Source organism: Stenella coeruleoalba (assembly GCF_951394435.1).
Source record: "Stenella coeruleoalba genome assembly, chromosome: 1".
NCBI lineage: Eukaryota > Metazoa > Chordata > Mammalia > Artiodactyla > Delphinidae > Stenella > Stenella coeruleoalba.
This window is the reverse complement of record NC_137169.1, coordinates 139,561,906-139,580,515: the sequence shown is the minus strand read 5'-3', so window position 1 is coordinate 139,580,515 and position 18,610 is coordinate 139,561,906. Positions and strand designations below refer to the sequence as shown.

The following is an 18,610-nucleotide window of genomic DNA, read 5'->3' as shown; positions in this document are numbered from 1 at the left end:
AGGTACCATGCTGGTACCCATAACCAAAGCCCATGCATTCCAGCCATTTGTCTCTGATCTCCAAGTCTCTGTGCTTCTTTAGGTCCCAAGACTGCTCATCCACTGGTCCCTCCTCCCCCCATTAGTTTACCAAAACTCCTGGATCACCTGTCTAGCACACTCAGTCCATGGGGAACCAGTAGCCTTTTCTCAGGCTATCCATCTAGCTCCCTCCTTCCACCAGTGCAGCTTTCTACTTCTGTGCCAGTTCGGGCAGAGTGCCAACTCAAATGTGGGACTCTGCTGGAGACTTGCCTCCTTACCAGCTGCGCCAGGGCTAAGCAGATATTCCTCGGTTCCCCCATGCTTGTCTGCTCTTACCCCTCACTTTACCCTACATGAGTGGGGGCAGTTCGAACCGTGGTTTCCGTCTTACCCCCTACTTCAGCCTCCGTTCTCCTTTCCATGCTCTGCAAGAGTGGGAAGGCAGGAGCCTCAAGGCCCAGCCGTCACTGGCAGAAGGGCTTGCGTCTTCATGCTGCAGGTAGAGGAAACTGTTCTTGCAGCTCACAGGCTCGTGATCCTAGGAACCCAGAAGCAACAGGGATTGGGATTTACTGAAGGTGAAAATACAGCAACTTAAAATAGGAAAATACCTCCTCTTTTGTTTCTTTTTATTATTTTGATTTGAGGCACCCTTTTCTTTTCTTTTTTGGTTGTACCATTTATTTATTTTTATTGAAGTATAGTTGATTTACAGTGTTGTATTAATTTCCACTGTATAGTAAAGTGATACAGTTATATGGATAGATACATTCTTTTTTTTATATTCTTTTCCATTATGGTTTACCATAGGATATTGAATATAGTTCTCTGTGCTATATAGTAGGACCTTGTTGTTTATCCATCCTATATATAATAGCTTAACATCTGCTAACCCCATGAGGCACCCTTTTCTTACTGGACTCCGACAATATCAGCTAGTCAGGATTTTCTAGCTCAATCTGTGGAGACTCGAACATAGACTATTTTACGGAATGAACCAAATTCCTAGATTTCTGAAACTTTATTACCTATCCAGCTTTTATTTCCGTCAGACTTCTGCTCTAGCTGGGCTTCTTCATTTTCAGTCTAAATACTCTTTTGATCCACACCTCGTATCCGTGTTTAGCATATAATTTCCCTCCTTCCATCAGCTTAAATTCTTCCCATTTCTAGCACTCACCTTTAGTCTCTCTGCCAAAAAACTCATGTGCTAAGTCGGGCTTCAACAATTTCTCTTTTTCGAACTGCTATTGCAGTTATAACTAAATGCACACAGTTTAGTGGTTGTTTCATCTTTATTGGTTTATATATTTTGAGTTTGTAACATATTAGCTAGCAGGGTTTGTATTATGCAGTCCTTTAGTATCTTCTATAGCACTTAGCAGAGTACTGGGCGTGTAGAATAGATATTCAATAACTCTTCTCTTGTGGATTCCTGACCCACTGAACGGCATGTATTTTTTGTTTGATTTGTTTTGTTTTGTTTTAAGAATAAAGGTAGCATTTAATGAATACAATCAGCAGTATTACTTTTATTATTATTAATTAGGGATTGGGCTCGGTGCATGTAACAAAATGCCCAAATAATAGTGTCCTGAACGAGAGAGTGTTTTGCTTTGTTTCTTCTTCGTGTCATGAGAAGACATTTGATGGCTTTGTTATCCAGATAAAGGATGGCAGGGTGGAAACCTTTGATTCTTTTGATCTTTCACTGCTAGTCAAAAAAATGGGTGTTGTTGCCTGCATCCCGGGCAACCTGAAGTACAAAGAAGGGCACAAAGTACATGGCAGCTAGTAAATCCCATTGAAAGAATTTTCCTTAGAAGCTCCACCCAGTGATTGACATACTTCTTATTGGCCAGACCTTACCTCACATGACCATCTCTGGCTGTCTGATTGATTTTATGATGCAACCAGAGTTAAGCTAGATATTTACTTCTTTCAATTTAAAGCTAATTCTACTAACAAATGTCCCCCAGATATGAGGGTCTGACTATGTGATTTTTTTACTCGAAATATATATTGGCCAGAGGATATTGAAGGTTACAGGTTATTATTTGTGATTTGTGTAGCCATTCATTGAGAAAGATAGTATGTAAGATACTGAGATATTCTGTTATCTTTAACTAATATTTGATTTGTTTTTAATTAATTCATTCACTCATTTATACATACCTTAAAGAATAGTTTGCATATGCTTGTAGTTGTGATCTTTTTTCTTCTCCTCTCAAGTCACAGTTACGCGTGTTTGTTTTTTAAGTTATAGACATGTTTTAGTGCAATTAACAGTATAATAATCAGAACTGCATTACACGAGACTGGGTGGTTGCCTGCATCTTTGCTTAAGGAGAACAGCTTGTAGAATATAATATCTTAAGTGTTTTATTTGCTAAATATAAACCATATTAAGGTAATCAGTTTTTAAATGTGGAGACTATCAGCGTTTTTCTTATAAATTACTATCGGTGTATCCTTGCTATTCTTAGAGGCAATCTTTTAAATATCAAAACCAGCTATAATTTTTCTCTTTTGATACAAATTAAAATTCCATATAACATCACTGTCAGCTTAAGGTAGGAAGAAATAAGCTAGTTTATAAAAACAATTTGAAAAATTTAAAAAACCACGCAATTCAAAAGGGCATATGCACCACTGATAATGGTGTGATAAATTATCAAATAATTAATGTGGAAAGAAAGTAATTTTAGCTCCTGAAATGTTGATCATGTCTTCCAGTATCAGAATAATTTAAGTAATTTATAACTAAGCACTGAAAAGTTTTCCTAGTCTGCTTATATTCCTAAAGTAGATTTTTTAATGTATGTGGTAGGATTTTTGTTCAAAAAGCTATCTTAATGATTTTTTACTTTATCAGTCGTGTTTGCTGATTATCATAATCACCTTCACTGCCATGTTACCCCCGACCTCTTATACTACCAAAAAAAAAAAATTATTTTTACATGTACCAAGCTTTTCAAGTGTGTTATAATTCTCATTAGGAATGGGAATTATTAAGCATCTTTTTTGTTTTTTAAGTCTCTTCTTTATATAGTAGACTCTGTATACGTAAGCTTCAAGAAGGAAACACTTTCTAGTTTCTATTTTCTGTATATGTGACTCCCTTTTTTTTGCTTTTTTAAGCTTCTGCAGAATTGCAAGAGATGGGAGGATAGGCTTCAAAACATCCATTAGAATTTTTATTTGTTGTTTGAAATTTCTTTAAATAGTTGAACATTATTTTTAAAAGCGTTATGAATGTCCGGGGAGATAAAGGGATTTTTATAAACAAATTCCCTGGCAGGAGCTGCATTACGTGCTATATATTTCAGGCTAATAATAAGGGCTTACAGTGGGTCAGTGTGTCATATCCCAGCGGTGTCTGGTGAGATAGAGGGTTATCTAATATGTCAGCTAGCTAACCCTGTGAACAATTTTTTGAGCAGGCAAGATAATGGGACTGAATTCTGAAATGAGGGTTGAAATATACTGGAGTATTGTCACATGTGAGAACAATAACTTTTTAAAGTAAATGTAGTCACCTTTTGATGGCATTAGGCATATTTGATAATGGGGTATATTTTAAGTGGATAGATTGGGTAGAGTATGAAGAGAATCATATACAATGGTATGTTTAAATAGATAAATTTAAAAATCACAAATTCTATAATGCACAGGAGGTTTTTATTAATAGAAAGCTGCTGAGAAAAAAAAGGAAACTTTTGTCTTCTCTATTATGATTACTAAATTAACATAACCTAATACTAGTAAGGTTTCAACTTCCTCATTGCAATTTTAAGTTTTGAATATAAAGTTACTTCTACCCAAACAGGGGTACAATAATCTAGAAATCTTTCAAATTGTTTTGCTTTACTGTGTTTCCGGCTAGTATGTTTGTAAACTATCATATAAAATGTTAATGCCTTTTTAAATCACTAATTGTTTAAAAGGTTTTTATTTCAGTCTTTCTTTGCATTTCCCTGCATTATACACTTAATTTTGAGAAAAGGTTTGTGTGTATGTGTGTAAAATGAACCTCAAGAAAATGCTTATTTTTAAATGTAGATGTGAATTGCTTGATGTGAATTGAATAAGATAATCTACATTCATACTCCTATGGCTTATAAATTCAAATTTTAGAAGATGTATAGATTTGGAGTATAATCTAAGTATGTTGCAGTGGGATGAGATTATAAAGTTTTTTACACCATCTTGTGCACATTTTGTTTATTACTTTGGCATTTACTCTTATAAAAGGCAGATCTTTATGCACAATGGATTTTGTATAAACATCTGTGGACCTATCCTTATTTTCTTGAAGCCTATGGTATTGCAAGCATCATGAATGAGTGATTTAAGAAGGCTTTGGTCAGCCAGCAGAGGCCACTCACAGCTTGCTACTAAAACTGGATGGCAAAGTGAAACTCTTTCTTTAATCACTATTGGCCATCATTCCGAGCTGGTTAATTTTTAGTTCCTTACTCAAAAAAAAAAGAAAAATTACCGTGGAGTCGTGAGAAAAAAAAATTGTTGCTGTATTTGTATTTTAATTATGTAGTGATTAATCTTTCTATTAAAACATTTAGATCATTCATTATTTTGTAGGCCAGAAATGAGAATTTATGCACTCAATAATTAGAAGTATTATTATTCTAATAGGCCAATAATTCTAAATTCTTAATTCTTAATGCTGACTTATTTTAACTAGGAAAAAACTGTTTAAAGAGAAGATTTAAAACAATTACATTGTTTAGTTTTAGAATGAAAATAGAAGAATTGCTAATGTTGTCATATATATACACATATGTACGTGTGTATATTTCCACACCTCTATCAGCTTAGTATAATTCGCATTTTGAGAATTCTTTTAAAGAGATATATGTGCTGCTATTACTTGAAAATGTACTAAGATTACTTCCAGATTACCTGAAGTCTGTCTTCAGTCACTACTTCATGTGATACTGGCAGCTAAAAGGTTAGCATCTTCCCTTTGACTCATACGCTTTCTGCCAGAAAGGGTAATCCTCAATTGAAAGGATAGCCTTGTGCTTCTCTGTGCTTTATTTCCTGTGATTTTTTGATTCTTTATAAAACCTTTCTGGTTTGAAGGTGTAATCTCACATTTACATTGTTAATCCGCTTTTGAAGGAAAAAAAATAGTCCAAGTTCTCAAATTTTCCAAGTTTCTTCACATATTCTCATCGTGAAATGTTTACTCCTCTCTAGTGCGATTTTTAAATTTCTTTTACTACTTTGCCTGTAATGACTAGCGGTGGAGCCATTTGTTATTCTTGTTAGTCTCTCCATAACATGGGCTGACAACCCTGTTTGAGCTGCCATGCTCACTCTTGCCTATATTTATAATAGCCCTGTAGGTTACCCTGAAGTTACAAGTAAAGACCAGAATGTCCTTGAATGTATATTTCTAGGCTGAAGATTTTCCGAGAGTGTATTCTAGATTCAAGCCAGCATCTACTGTGGCAAATCCCCAAATACAAAAAACACTTGTTTTGATGTATTGTCTCCTTTGTGTGGTCCCCTATAGGGGAAACTTAGTAAATTGTGGATAGAACAACGTAGGTTCAAATCTAGCTCTGTTTTTAGTCTTTGTAATCTGGGTGTGATGTGCCCCCACCTCAGTGGGTGTTAGTTTCTTCATCTAGTGTTTGAAGATAATGATGTCTATTCACTTTAGCCATCTTGCCTGTGAAAACTTACCTTATAAGCAGGAAGACTGATAAAGAATAGGAGTGTCATCATTAATCACAAAAATATTTCTACAAATTGTATTAATTCTTGATGTGTCATGGGTAGTCATTATCACACTTTTATTGTTGGGTTGTTCATGCTTACATCCTTCCAAGAAGGGTTAAAAATTGCATAGTGAAAGTATAATGGAATAATGTGGAATCTTTAACCTTGACACCCAGGTAAAAGTCATCAGATTCACTCACTGTCTTACATCTACTACAATATAATTTAGATAACATGAAGGCTATGAATAGTAGATGCTGCATAGACCCTAAAAAGAGGGTTTTTTCCCCTAAAATCTTACCAGGGTGAGCTCTGCTGATAAGAGCAAGATTGTTTATGAATATTGGTATACTTAAAGATATGAATAATGATGAGAACTTAGTACATCTTTCTGTAATGTTATTAGATTTTATAAAATCCCAAACATTAGCACATGAATTATTTACTGATCTTTCTTTCTTTAAAACAAACAAACAAACAAAAAAACCCACCTTGGAATTAGAGGGGTCCCTTAACACAGAACTTTATCATTATATAAAAAAGATTAGTAATATTTGTAACAATATAACTAATCAATGTAACAATCAATGTAACGATACAACTAAAGTCACCCAACTGAATGGGAACCATATACCACTCATTATATAGTAAATTTAAGCATGATTTTATATACACAATAGGTAACTAGTAAATATTTGTTGAATTGTATCAAGCAGAGCAGTTTGGGGTTTAGAGCAAGGAACAATCAACTACTGCATCAGGAGCTGGAGAGAAGGATCACAGTGGAAAGCAGGGATGAGATTAGAGAGGGCTTCAAATGCATTTCTCATTCGTTTTAATTTTGCTTTCAGTGTGGAGCTATGGATGGCTCTGGAATGAGAAAATCGACATGTTGCAAAGCATGAAAAGTAATTTCTACTTTTTTGTATGTTGTTTTAGAAGTAATTCTAATGTTATTTTCTTGAATGCTTTCCATCCCCAAATAAATTGTGCCTTTTGTGAATCGTGACCATTCTGTAATATTATATATGAGAATAGGTGACACAGTGAAATATTTTATTCATTCTCCCAACTATCTTGTACCAAATTTTTAGAACACTTATATAAACTCAGGTGCCCTCATTTGAAATACTTCTGGAGAATCTTTCTTCATTCTTCTGTATGTGATTAAAAGATAGACATTATTCACATTCATTTAACAACTATTAATTAAAATCAACTATTGCAAAACATTTAGAATATGATTTTCTTGGGCTTGTTTTTAAATGAAGATAATGTATAGACTAGCAACTATAGTAAGTTAGTTTCCTTCCACCTCTTTGCTTTCCTTTCCTTACTTCTTACCCCCAGGGTTTAAAGTCCTATTTTTAAGCCTCTTGCTGTTGAGTTGTTTTCCTTAGTATCTGTCACATATATTTGACTGACACATTTATTGAATGTACCGGGGGTGAGGGGCCTTCATGCAGAGCCTTCTAAATTTTAAAGGCTTGTTTCTTTCTTCAGAGAAGTTGAGTCAAATTAATAATGGTCCTTAGAGAAGCAGGAAGCTTCTGGGTCTTGACAAACTGGCAGGGAGGCTCAGACAATGTCTCGCTGTAGCCTGGAGGCCGGGCGGATTTGATTGACCAGTTCTCACAAAACTGAAAGGCCTTCTTTTGAATGGCAGCCTGCCACCCTAAGTGTTTGTCAGTGTAGGCACTGAAGCAGAATAGCATTTGGAAAGCAAAATATAATTGTAAGTGAGAGAAAAGTTGGAGGACAATGGCTCTACTAGAGGCAGAGAAGAAAGGATGATGGTTTCTTGTGCTTCTATGGAGACATAACATCTCCTGAATTTATAGAAGGCCTCTTATTCATTGAGAACATAAGTAGGGTATCATTCATGTTGAACAAACTCATTATTAATCTCATAAGACCGTTGTGTCTCAGGTAAGTTTACCTGATACGGGAAGTAGTTCATTCAACCATCTAATTATAGAAGAATGGGATGAGATGCAGTGGGTTTGGTAATAATAACAAAGTGAAAATGAGGTATAAAACCAACTGTTCTGTCTATCTTTGAAGGAAAGTCATAAAATCAGTGTTGATAAGTCAGTGATAGAAAAAATAAGAAATTTCTTTTAATGTATCTAATAAAACTGCTAAAGATATTTTGTCATTGAAATCATTTGGCTCAATTTCCCTTATATTGGTACTTATTGACCTTATGAATTTTGATAGTGGTACTTGTACAGCTGTTATTAAGTTTTTGTCTAGTAACTACTACATTTCTGATTTTCTAAGGTTGATAACTTGATTGTAAATAACAATAGTAAAAACTGAGATCCATGTGATCTTTTAGCATTATAGTTTATTTCACAATCTAGTAAGGCCAGAAGTTGACATAAACACTATGCTATCCAGAGACCATTCATTCCTATCTAACTTTGAGTTTATTTTTTTAATTTAATAATTTGCATAATAAACATGGATACTGAAAAGAAATATGCCTACTTTATTTAGGATTGTAGTCACTATTGACGTAGTAAAATTTAACAAATGAATCATAAAAATTCAGGGCATATAGTGTGATGTTTAAGATTCTTATCAGTAAATATTGGCTAATTATATAAAAGATTGTTTCCAGAGTTTTAACAAATAACAAGAATTGGATTGTGGAGATACTATTTCTCATGAAGAACAGAATACCTGTTTCTTATCTGACCTTTTGAAATAAAATCTACTTTTTCTAACAAATAACTTTTACAACATGAATATCTTATGGGATATTTAAAGAGTTATGATTTTTTTTTAATTTGTGATTTCTTTCTAAGACATTTCTGTAATACCTGGAAGGCATATTTTTTGGAGAATAAAATAATCACCATACTTAATCATTTACTAGAAATTAATACTTTGACCTGCTATTTTAAGTTGCTTCATTTCATTTTTAGAAAGATTAACCCCGAATTATAAATCTTTAGGAAGAATTCTGTAAGAATGTTTCTTGACATTTTATAATTCTTTGAAGTATCTACTAATAATCAATCATATTAAATACATGTTTTCAAGTTTAAAAAACACTGAAACTCCAGTATAGCCCTGATTTCCATAAGCTGAATTCTATACTAAGATCTCACCCTCAGATTTTTGGTAAGCATGTCTAGTCACTAAAGTTGCAAAAGATTCCTGTTGTTAAAATGGTTCACTCCTGAGGCAGGCCAGTGTCATTGACCCTAAGATCATCATGGATGGATCTCAGTGTTTCTTTATTTCATTTAAAAAGTTCTAAATTATGCCTCTTTACATATCTTTAAAAGTAAAACCAAAATTGACTTGAAATAACAGTGAAGGATATTCACCTCTTTTTTTAAAAAAAAGGGCCATGTACTAGGTGAATAGGTAGAGTCATTTAAATATCTACATTTGATATTGTAAATCTTTTGTGAGTTATTTACAGCAGTTGAATTGAGCTTATAGTTTCTATATATGATTTCTGAGAAATACATAGTATGATTATTTCTGACTAGATTGAAAGCTTACATTTGTATTGTGGTATATATTAGTTATAAATTCTGTTTTGTTGTATTCAGTTGCATTGTTTTCATCAGGCAATTTATCACATGGGTATATGTGAAATTCCTTCATTTATTAAATTTCAGATTACATATTTCAAGCCAGAGCAAGACTTAAACATTTTTCCATAAGTATAGCTGCAGGTAAACAAGCAATTTTAGCCCTGAAAATAGCTTCTGCTTCTGTCAACACTTTGTTTATTTCTTTCTCTGAGATAAAAAGTTCAGTTTTCTGATATTTGTACCAAGATAAAGTCAGTAAACAAGATTAATATAGTGTGGAAAAGGTTGTCAGCAGCCCTGGCAAAGGAAATAAGTTGCCTGTACATAGAACATACTGTAAACTGAATAAAAGTGTCAGGTCCACCATGAGATAATGTGATCATGAACCTCTAACAAAGCATGACATAGGCGCAGTCGGCTTTTCTCATAGCCACTGTGTAGAAAATGGATTACTATATTCCAGGGTTACCCACTGCAATAGCATGAAAACCTCATTTTGAGATGAATGCAGGATGTAGTCCTGGAGTTGAGCCACATGTTTACCTGTGGTGCTCAAACCATAGGGTTATTAATGTCATCATCTGTGCACATTTGCAATATTTGCATTTCTTAGAGTTTCAGTGTGTGCTGCCATCCACGTTACCCAACTGATACAAGACAAAATAACATTTTTGAAAATGTTCGTTTCTTCTGAGGGGTATTTGTTGCCTCATCATGCCTTTTTGGATTCTATACGTTAAGCAGCACTTCTATAATTACAGAGGGATTTTTTTTTTTAATACAGCGGAACATAATGTAAAGCCTTTTGCTGTCAGTTTATGTTTCATCAGTTGTGATAGTGGATTCATGCTGTTTTTATGTTCCCGTTGAGAACCCGCTATAGGATAGGAAAGTTGTGACATTTCCTTTAAAAATGGGAATAGCTTGCAATATCAAAAAAGTTGAACCTTGAATTCTTTCTCAGCTTTTTAATTTGATTTAGAAATAAAGGAATAAAATTTTTTCTCTTAAGTGAAATTACATTTTGTTCTATGTAAATACACAAATAATTCCTAACTTTATGGGAAAACTATAAAAAGGACTACTCACTACTTCCTTGACTTAAGTCTTTGTATACATTTTTTCTGAAGCACAGTTGATTTACAATGTTGTGTTAGTTTCAGATATACAGCAAAGTGATTCAGTTATACATATATATATGTATATATTCTTTTTCAGATTCTTTTTCATTCTAGGTTATTACAAGATAATGAATATAGTGCCCTGTGCTATACAGCAGGTCCTTGTTGCTTATCTATTTTATATACAGTAGTGAGTATAGTTTAATCCCAAACCCCTAATTTGTATGCATTTAAAATGTGTGCATTATAATACATGTTATTTACATTTAGGAGTTAACTACAAACATGTTGGTCCTAGGAAATATCATCTTCTCAACACTAATCTAATTAAGTAAACCTTTTTTTATATACAGTTAAATATATTTGCAGTTGTACAGTATTTGGAATGAGAGTCAGTGGTCTAGTTCTTAAGAAAGATTTTTTTTTTTTCTGTTATGAAGGTACTTTTTAAATAGTCTTAAAATTCTAGCTGAGGAACTATGCTAGACTAAAACAAATAGCACATTGTTACCAGGAATTAAAGTATCTTTTGGTCCATGCAGTTGTGTCTTAGGTTTTGAGAATCGTTATATTCTCCATTTCAGAGTGGATGTCCTCAAATGAAAACATCCCTGTTATTCACTGCCTTTTTACACACTCAACGGTGACCTGTTTTTGGTTTTAAATCTCCTTTCAGGTGACCACTCCTGGCCCAGTCAGTAACAAGAGAATGGTTCACTTTTCCCCAGATTCTCATCACCATGAGTGAGTATGCATGGTATTTGTATAATCTTGTTGGGCTATTCTGTATCTTTCTTTTGGGAAATTGGTAGCTATTGCTAGTAAAGGTGGTTCAATTTAAATCTGTCGTATAAAAGAGTAAACATCATATACCAAGTACAGTAGTCCAAGAACAATTTAAATGAAACCCATGACAGAAATATAAAGAAAAGTTTTTAAGTAATCATTCTTTTATTTTACTTGTAGTAGAATTTGAAATTCACGTGTTACTGAAAGTCATATATAAGATTATCTCAAAGTGTTTAAGTTTTCATTACATTAAGTAGCATCAAGCTCTCCTTCGACTCATCCATCCTCACTTCCTTCCTTCTACAACCCTTTCTAAGGTACTGAGATGAAGAGTGAGTCTTTTCCTCATGAATTCTCTACCCTCTTCTCCTGTCCAGCATGAGCTGTGATGGGACCAGAAAGTATTTGCATTTAGCAACAAAAGGAAGAGACTAATTTACTAGATAACTCCAAAAAAGTAAAGCTGTGGCTTGGTGAGTTATGGGGTGAATTTCTAGGTGCTAATTCTATCTCTAAATACATCTTTGTTGGAAAACCTGAAATAAGTTGTGTATTTTGGCTCAATACCATGTGTCTCCTATGAAGCTGGTTGCACTTGAGAAAGACCATTAAAGTATGGAACGATATGAATTATTGAATGAATTTTTTCTGGAAAACAATTATATTAGGACCCATTAGGTTCTATTTTTTAAATCTACTTTTTATCAAATATAAAGCAGAAATTATTGTTCAGATGTAGCTTAATTTATAAATATTAATATAGTATAATTTATATGATATAAAATATTATCTATATAGATTATTTTTATATATTTACCTTTATAGCTTATGATATCACAATCTTCCCTCCTAATAGCTTATCTTACTCATTGTTTCATTATCCCATAAAAGACCTTCTCTCTTTTTTCACTCAAACAGAAAAAAAATAAAAATAAAAATGGATAAAGCATTTTTTATCTCATAAGGACCATCAGAAGATTTGTATGTTTCCGTCTCGATTTTCTGTTCTGATAGAAAACAAATACTCAAGAAAGTAGATTTAGAGCTATATTTAAGCCAAAACTCGCATTTGGTAAAGATTGTAAATGCCCTGAGGGCAAACAATCTCTATCACCATCGTAATCCAGTGCCAGTTGTTGAGTGAGTGAAGACATAAAAATTTGTATTTAAAATAGGACAAATGCAATAATGTCAGTTGAGTATTGCTTCTGAAATTAGCCAGTATGACCCTCATTGTAATATCCCAACAACCCTTCCACACCCATCTCCCCATAAATAAGAGTTTCTGGGGATGGAACTTAGATGCCACCGTTTTTAGAGATTCCCAAGTCATACCAATGTGTTTGATTACAATTCTCTCAACACACGGGACTAAAACGGTCATTTTACTACCTCGCGCCCTACCTGCTACGTCCACTTTTTTTAGTATCTCATTCTGACCTCCTCTTTTCCACATCCTCCTCCATTATTTTAATTACAGCTCTGTTATCTTTTATATGGATCTTTCTGTCTCTACTCTCTCACTATTTCAGTACCTACTACTTACTTCTACTATTCAAGTTCAGTTCTGATCCTTTTATTTTCCTATTAAAACTTCCAGTATTGATTGCCTCTTGACAGTAGACAAACCTTAGCATATCGTTAAACGCCTTCTACAACCTGGCTCCAGTTACATTTCCACTTTGTTATCCGTTATCTCTTCCTCCTAACACCAGTGGTCCAGCTGTCTACCTCTGTGCCCTGAATAGAACCTCTGCTGCACTGGCCCCTTTAGCCAGTGACTTTGCTCATTCATCTCCTCCTATCCATATCTGTCAAAACCCTACTTATTATTCAAGACTGATTGAAAAGTCATCTATTATATTTTTCAGGATGTACTAGGTGCAAGTAACAGAGTATGAAACTAATGCTAGCTCAGACCAAAAGGTTTGGTTTTTCTTTTCCTCACACGAGACGTTAGAAGGAAGGTGGCTCTAGGGCTTGCTACTAAGCTTAAGGATATTATCAAGGGCCAGACTATTTCTCTTTTTCTGCTTCATCACCTGTATTCATGTCCTAGAGCTACAGTAACAAAGTATCACAAACTGGGTGACTTAAACAACAAATGTATTGTCTCATAGCTCTTTTCTTTTACCATACTTTTTCTTTTATTTCATTGCAGAATAAAATTCCTCTTGCATTCTTGCACTCTCCCTTTAATTTTCTATATTCTTAAAATACTTTTTATTGAAGTATAGGTAACATACAATATTATATTAGTTTCATTTATTGAAGAAGCTGTCTTTTCCCCATTGTATGTTCTTGCCTCCTTTGTCATAGATTAATCGCCCGTATAAGTGTGGGTTTGTTTCTGGGCTCTCTATTCTGTCCCCTTGGTCTGTGTATCTTTTTTTGTGCCAGTACTGTACTGTTTTGATTACTATAGCTTTGTAGTATAGTTTGAAATCAGGGAGCATGACACCTCCAAGCTTTGCTCTTCTTTCTAAAGAGTGCTTTGGGTGTCGCACATTTCTGAAGCCTGGAAGTCCAAGATCAGGGTATCAGCAGGGTTGGTTACTTCCGAGGGCCCTGAGGGAGAATCTGTTCCTTGCCCCCTTCCTCACTTGTGGTTTGCTGGCAATCTTTGCTGTTCCTTGATTTCTGCTACATCACCCCAGTCTTGCCTTCATCTTCCCATTGCCTTTGCCCTATGTCTGTGTCTGTGTCCAACTTTCTGCTTTTTATAATGACACAGATACAGATATATAATAGCATTTTATAAGGTCAAATTGAATTAGGGCCCACCCTAGTGACCTCATTTTAACTTGATTACCTCTGTAAAGACCCTATTTCAAAATAAGGTCACATTTTACAGTACTAGGGGTTAGGACTCCAACATATCTTTGGATGGGGGGGGGGACACATTTCAACACATAGCATCTTCCTGGTCTTTTTTTCTTGTATGTCTTCACATTTACTGCCTCATAGTCTCAAGATGGCGCCTATGGTTCCACATATCATGTCTGCATTCAAGGCAGGAAGAAGAGGGAAGGACAGTACAAGCAGCTTTCCTCAAGAAACAAGCTTCACTGGCTGTCAGAGCCAGGAGATCCAGGGCCTGTCCCTCAGGTGGCAGCTGCAAAAGCTGGGGCACCAGACGTGTACAAGATAGCAGCCTGGTTTTGTTGTTCCAGAAAGCAGGAGTGAGAAGGTGGGGGAAGCCCCCAGCCCCCTGGACTCTGAGGAGGATGGCAGCCAGCCCCTAGATGCATCCTCAGTTAGACTCTAGAACCTCAGGCTGCAGCTTGTAAGGTTTGCCATCAAACCTTTGCCTTCCAGGAGAAGACTGGGAGATGGACATTTTTAGGCAAACATCCGGCTCCCTCTGGGCTGAACCTTGAGGGACAGCCACAGAGAGCGCTCACGTGCCCATTAAGAACTGCTTCTTTCTTTGCAGTCCTTTGAGTCTCAGAGCTGGGTGCTTCGGGGGCCCTACCCTCAGGTGGGAGTCTTAAAATTGCCTTTCTTCCACTTTAGAAAAAAAAGATGCCCTCTCAGTTCTGATCTGATCTTGGCACATTTCCCTGTAGTGTAAAATCCTCTTGGGTTCCAAACAGGGGGTCATTCATATAGTACTGATAATGATGTTGACAGATTAAATCAAATGACTAAGTCACAAAGCTTTATGCAGTTTAGGTAGTTACTAATTCTTTGTTTTCAGCATCTGGTAGATTATTAAAAATACTGCTTAATCTTAAAATCATTGTGTGTGATATTTTTTGGCGTAAAACTCTGAAGGAGTTCAATAATCAAGTGTTGGTTCTAACCAAATTCCTTTTATTTCCATTTGTCAATTTGTGTGAACAAGGTTTCTGAGCACTCAAATTGTTAAAAATAACAGTAGAATTGATGCTAATGGTAATAGTCATCAATGGATATGTGAACTAATTTGGGGGGAAAACGTGTTAATGATAGCTTTCTAATAAAATTTTATTTTTATGTTTAGTATTGTCAAAATGTATTTATGTTGGTTTAGTTGAGTACTAATGAAAACTATTTCAGACCTTAAGTAACTGATGGTTATCAACTAACAATTATTATTAGCATTGACTGACTTATAAACTTTTCAAAATAATTTTTAATCTAGTTTTATAGTCACAGATCCTTAAGGAAATGTTATATGTGTATTTATATACATATGTATATATGTTATATAGATATACACACACATTTTTGTTGCAGAAGGCTATAATAGGATAGCTAATAAAAGACTTTCAAGGGCTTCCCTGGTGGCGCAGTGGTTGCGAGTCTGCCTGCCGATGCAGGGAACACGAGTTCGTGCCCCGGTCCGGGAAGATCCCACATGCCGCAGAGCAGCTAGGCCCGTGAGTCATGGCTGCTGAGCCTGCGCGTCCGGAGCCTGTGCTCCTCAATGGGAGAGGCCACAACAGTGAGAGGCCCGCGTACCACAAAAAAAAAAAAAAAAAAAAAGGCTTTATACTTTATATATATAAAAGGCTTTACACTTTGTGTACTGCCCATTTCACCACGAATAATTTTCTTAAGTTGAGATTTAATAAAAAATGTTTACTGCTAGGTCAAGAATATTCTTAAGTGAAACTGGCTTTTTTGTTTTCCCCCTGCAAGTTCATGGCAGTGAGGAATACAGTGACTACTAGTTCAGTATTCCAGGGACGTCCTCACTCCCGCCCAGGGCTGCACAGAATACACTTTGAAGACAACACTTTGAGAACCACAGGCAGAGATAGAACCAAGAATACCAAAATTCACGTATCATCCTAAGTCCTGAAGGTCGTGTGGAGCTCCCTGTCAACGTCTTCTACATTGACACATGTGCCTTAGCCTTTTGGCATCCTCAGTTGTAGTTGCTGCCAAGATCTAGTTCTTACCTAGCATATGGCTTCTTCTTAATACGCTAGCCTCTCACCTTAATTTTTATTCCCATGTCTTGATCCATGAAACCCTATTATAGAATACTGAGTTAGGAGTTTAACAGACATTTCTACTTCCCCATTCCTCAACCCACCCCCTTTCTGTAATATACTTCTTCATACTCACAAGTCTCTTCAATAGAGCAGTTATGGTTCACAAGGAAGATGTTCAGTGTAGAAGATTATATTCCATTTCCAAAGTGCATTCGAATTTTCAGTGATAATCTGTAAACTAGTGGTGTCCGATAGAACTTTTCACAGTAATGGAAATGTTCTGTATCTGCACTGCTGATGATGGTAGCTGCTAACCATGTATGTCTAGGGCACTTGAAATGTGGCTAATGCAACTGAGGAACTTAATTTTTAATATTCATTTAAATAGCCATAGATGACTAGTAGCTACCATATTAGAGAGCACAAGTTTAGACCATGATGTGCACAGGACACACTAAGTTAATATAAAATTATGCTTCTGAGTCAAAAAATAGAAACTCTATAAAAAATAGAAACTCTAAAAACCAAAATCTGTATTATAAACTGCTGTGGCTCTTTCCTTTTGGAAAGTACTTCTTTAGGAGACCTCAGTTAAGAATTTTGAGGTTGGTTTTGTCCTTTTGCATAGCTGTAATATCATTTGACTTCTCATGAAATCCTGTACATTTCTGCTACTTGTAGTTCAGCACTGTGGGTGAGGGCAAGGGATTAAGGAACAGTGAGAAGGAATCAGTGTGGAGCTCTGAGTCTGCAGAGATTTTAGTTCAAAAAACCTTGTTCCCTAAAGCTTTATTATCTACTTCTTACTTAAAAGGAAAACAAAAAACTCCCTTCTGCTCCACAGTTACCGACCACATTGCTCTGCTAAAAAGAACGCTATAGCGAGGGCTCCATAGGTGATGGCTAGTCCCATTATCAACAGGGCAGGTGAGGATTAAATGCAATAATGTGTGTCAGGCTCAGTTCTTAGACATCCCCAAACTGCATCTGTATCCTAGAGGGAGAAGTGAGCCCAGAAACCACATGCAGCCCCTCGGAATCTTGAGAACAGACAGGCCATCCAGCTCTGTCTCTAGGTCTAGCCATCCCCGGCAATTGATCAATTTCAGACTCTTCTGCGTCCCCTCCTCCCAGGTGTGCGTTTCACTGTTAGCCCCCTCCCTCATAAGTCCCCTTGGGAATCTTGGCTCCAGTGTAAATAAATGCCTCTACAACTTCATCCTCTTTCACGGCCTTTTTTCCTCTGCTGTCTTTACATAAATTTGACCCTTTGGATTTCAAGGACACCACTTTCTCTAGATTTCCTGATTTGTTCATGTTTTCACTAAAAAGTTATTAAGTAACCTTTACATTCCATGAGTCCATTAAAAAAGAGAAAAAAAGAAAACGGAGCAAAAGGGAAAAACTCCCCTCCCCCAAATTACGATAACTGAAGGCAGTGAAAGAGAATGGTGGTTAAGAATCCAGGGTGTGGAATCAGACAGCCTCGGTCCCAGTCTTGACACCAGTGCCTGCTAGCTTTGTGACCTTGAATAGCAATAGCACTCTTCCGTAAGGTGTGAGGTTTGAATGAGGTAATCTACATATGACCGTTACCACGGTTCCCAGTAGGTATCAAACATGTACTGAGATACCGAGTTGTGGGAGTGCTTTTACTGCTACTTCTGTTATTACTACCACTACATTTCCTTCCAACTACTACTACTGTTCTGTTACTACAGTTATCATCAGTATCTCTTTCTTAAGGACCTCCAATTTTTTTTATCAGGATAAATAAACAACTACAATATATGAATATAACTGCTTTAATGGAGACATGTGCAAAGGTATTGAAAGCTTAGACAAGGAAACATCTAAACCTAACGGGGTGAGTTAGACAGGCACCTGTGCCAGTCTTTTTTTCTGCCTCAACTTCTGCTACCCTAACTGGTGACAATATGTATAATAGTTAAAAGGAACATGAGCTTTGGAATTGAATATATAGATTTGAATTCCAGCTCTGCTACTTTGTTATGAAATCTCTGGCAAATCACTCAACCTCCCTGAGCCTGTTTCTTCACTTGCAAAATGGGGGTAGTACCTATCTTGCGGGATTCTTTAAAGATTAAACGAGAACACTGCCTGTCTTTCAGTAAAGCTCAATAAATGTTGGGTTCTCCAGTTGAAACTCTCATACTGTGAATCTCTTTCACCAGGAAGAGTTCAGTCCCTTCAAAGAATCACCCGCTTAGCTTAAGCCCACCAAGAATAATCTCCCCTTCTTAAAGCCAGTTGTGCCATAAAACACAACCTAATTGTAGGGGTGACTATCCCATCATATTCACAGGTCGTTCCTACGTTCAAAGAGAGCAAGTTGTGCAAGGGTGTGGATCACTGGGGGTCCTCTTAGAATCCTGCCTACCGTCCTGTTCCATAAACTCCTAATCTTGGATCAGTCTGTGCA

At 35.9% G+C, this 18,610-nt stretch overlaps 1 protein-coding gene and 1 long non-coding RNA gene across 4 annotated transcripts in view; one reads left to right on the top strand and one right to left on the bottom strand.

Annotated features, from left to right (window-relative positions):
* Positions 1–18,610, top strand: part of GPATCH2 (G-patch domain containing 2) — a 165,761-nt gene that overhangs the window by 89,585 nt on the left and 57,566 nt on the right. For both annotated transcript variants that reach the window (XR_013830243.1, XM_079934746.1), the window contains exon 6: positions 11,130–11,197. Coding sequence is in view for 1 of the 2 variants with exons in the window: in XM_079934746.1 (XP_079790872.1) it covers positions 11,130–11,197 (68 nt within the window). In the remaining variant the exon portion in view is untranslated. The remainder of the gene's footprint in view (positions 1–11,129; positions 11,198–18,610) is intronic.
* The window catches only part of LOC307193223, a 284,938-nt gene continuing 266,506 nt past the window's right edge, over positions 179–18,610 (bottom strand). For both annotated transcript variants that reach the window (XR_013830255.1, XR_013830256.1), the window contains exon 7: positions 179–562. This is a non-coding gene — a long non-coding RNA (uncharacterized lncRNA). The remainder of the gene's footprint in view (positions 563–18,610) is intronic.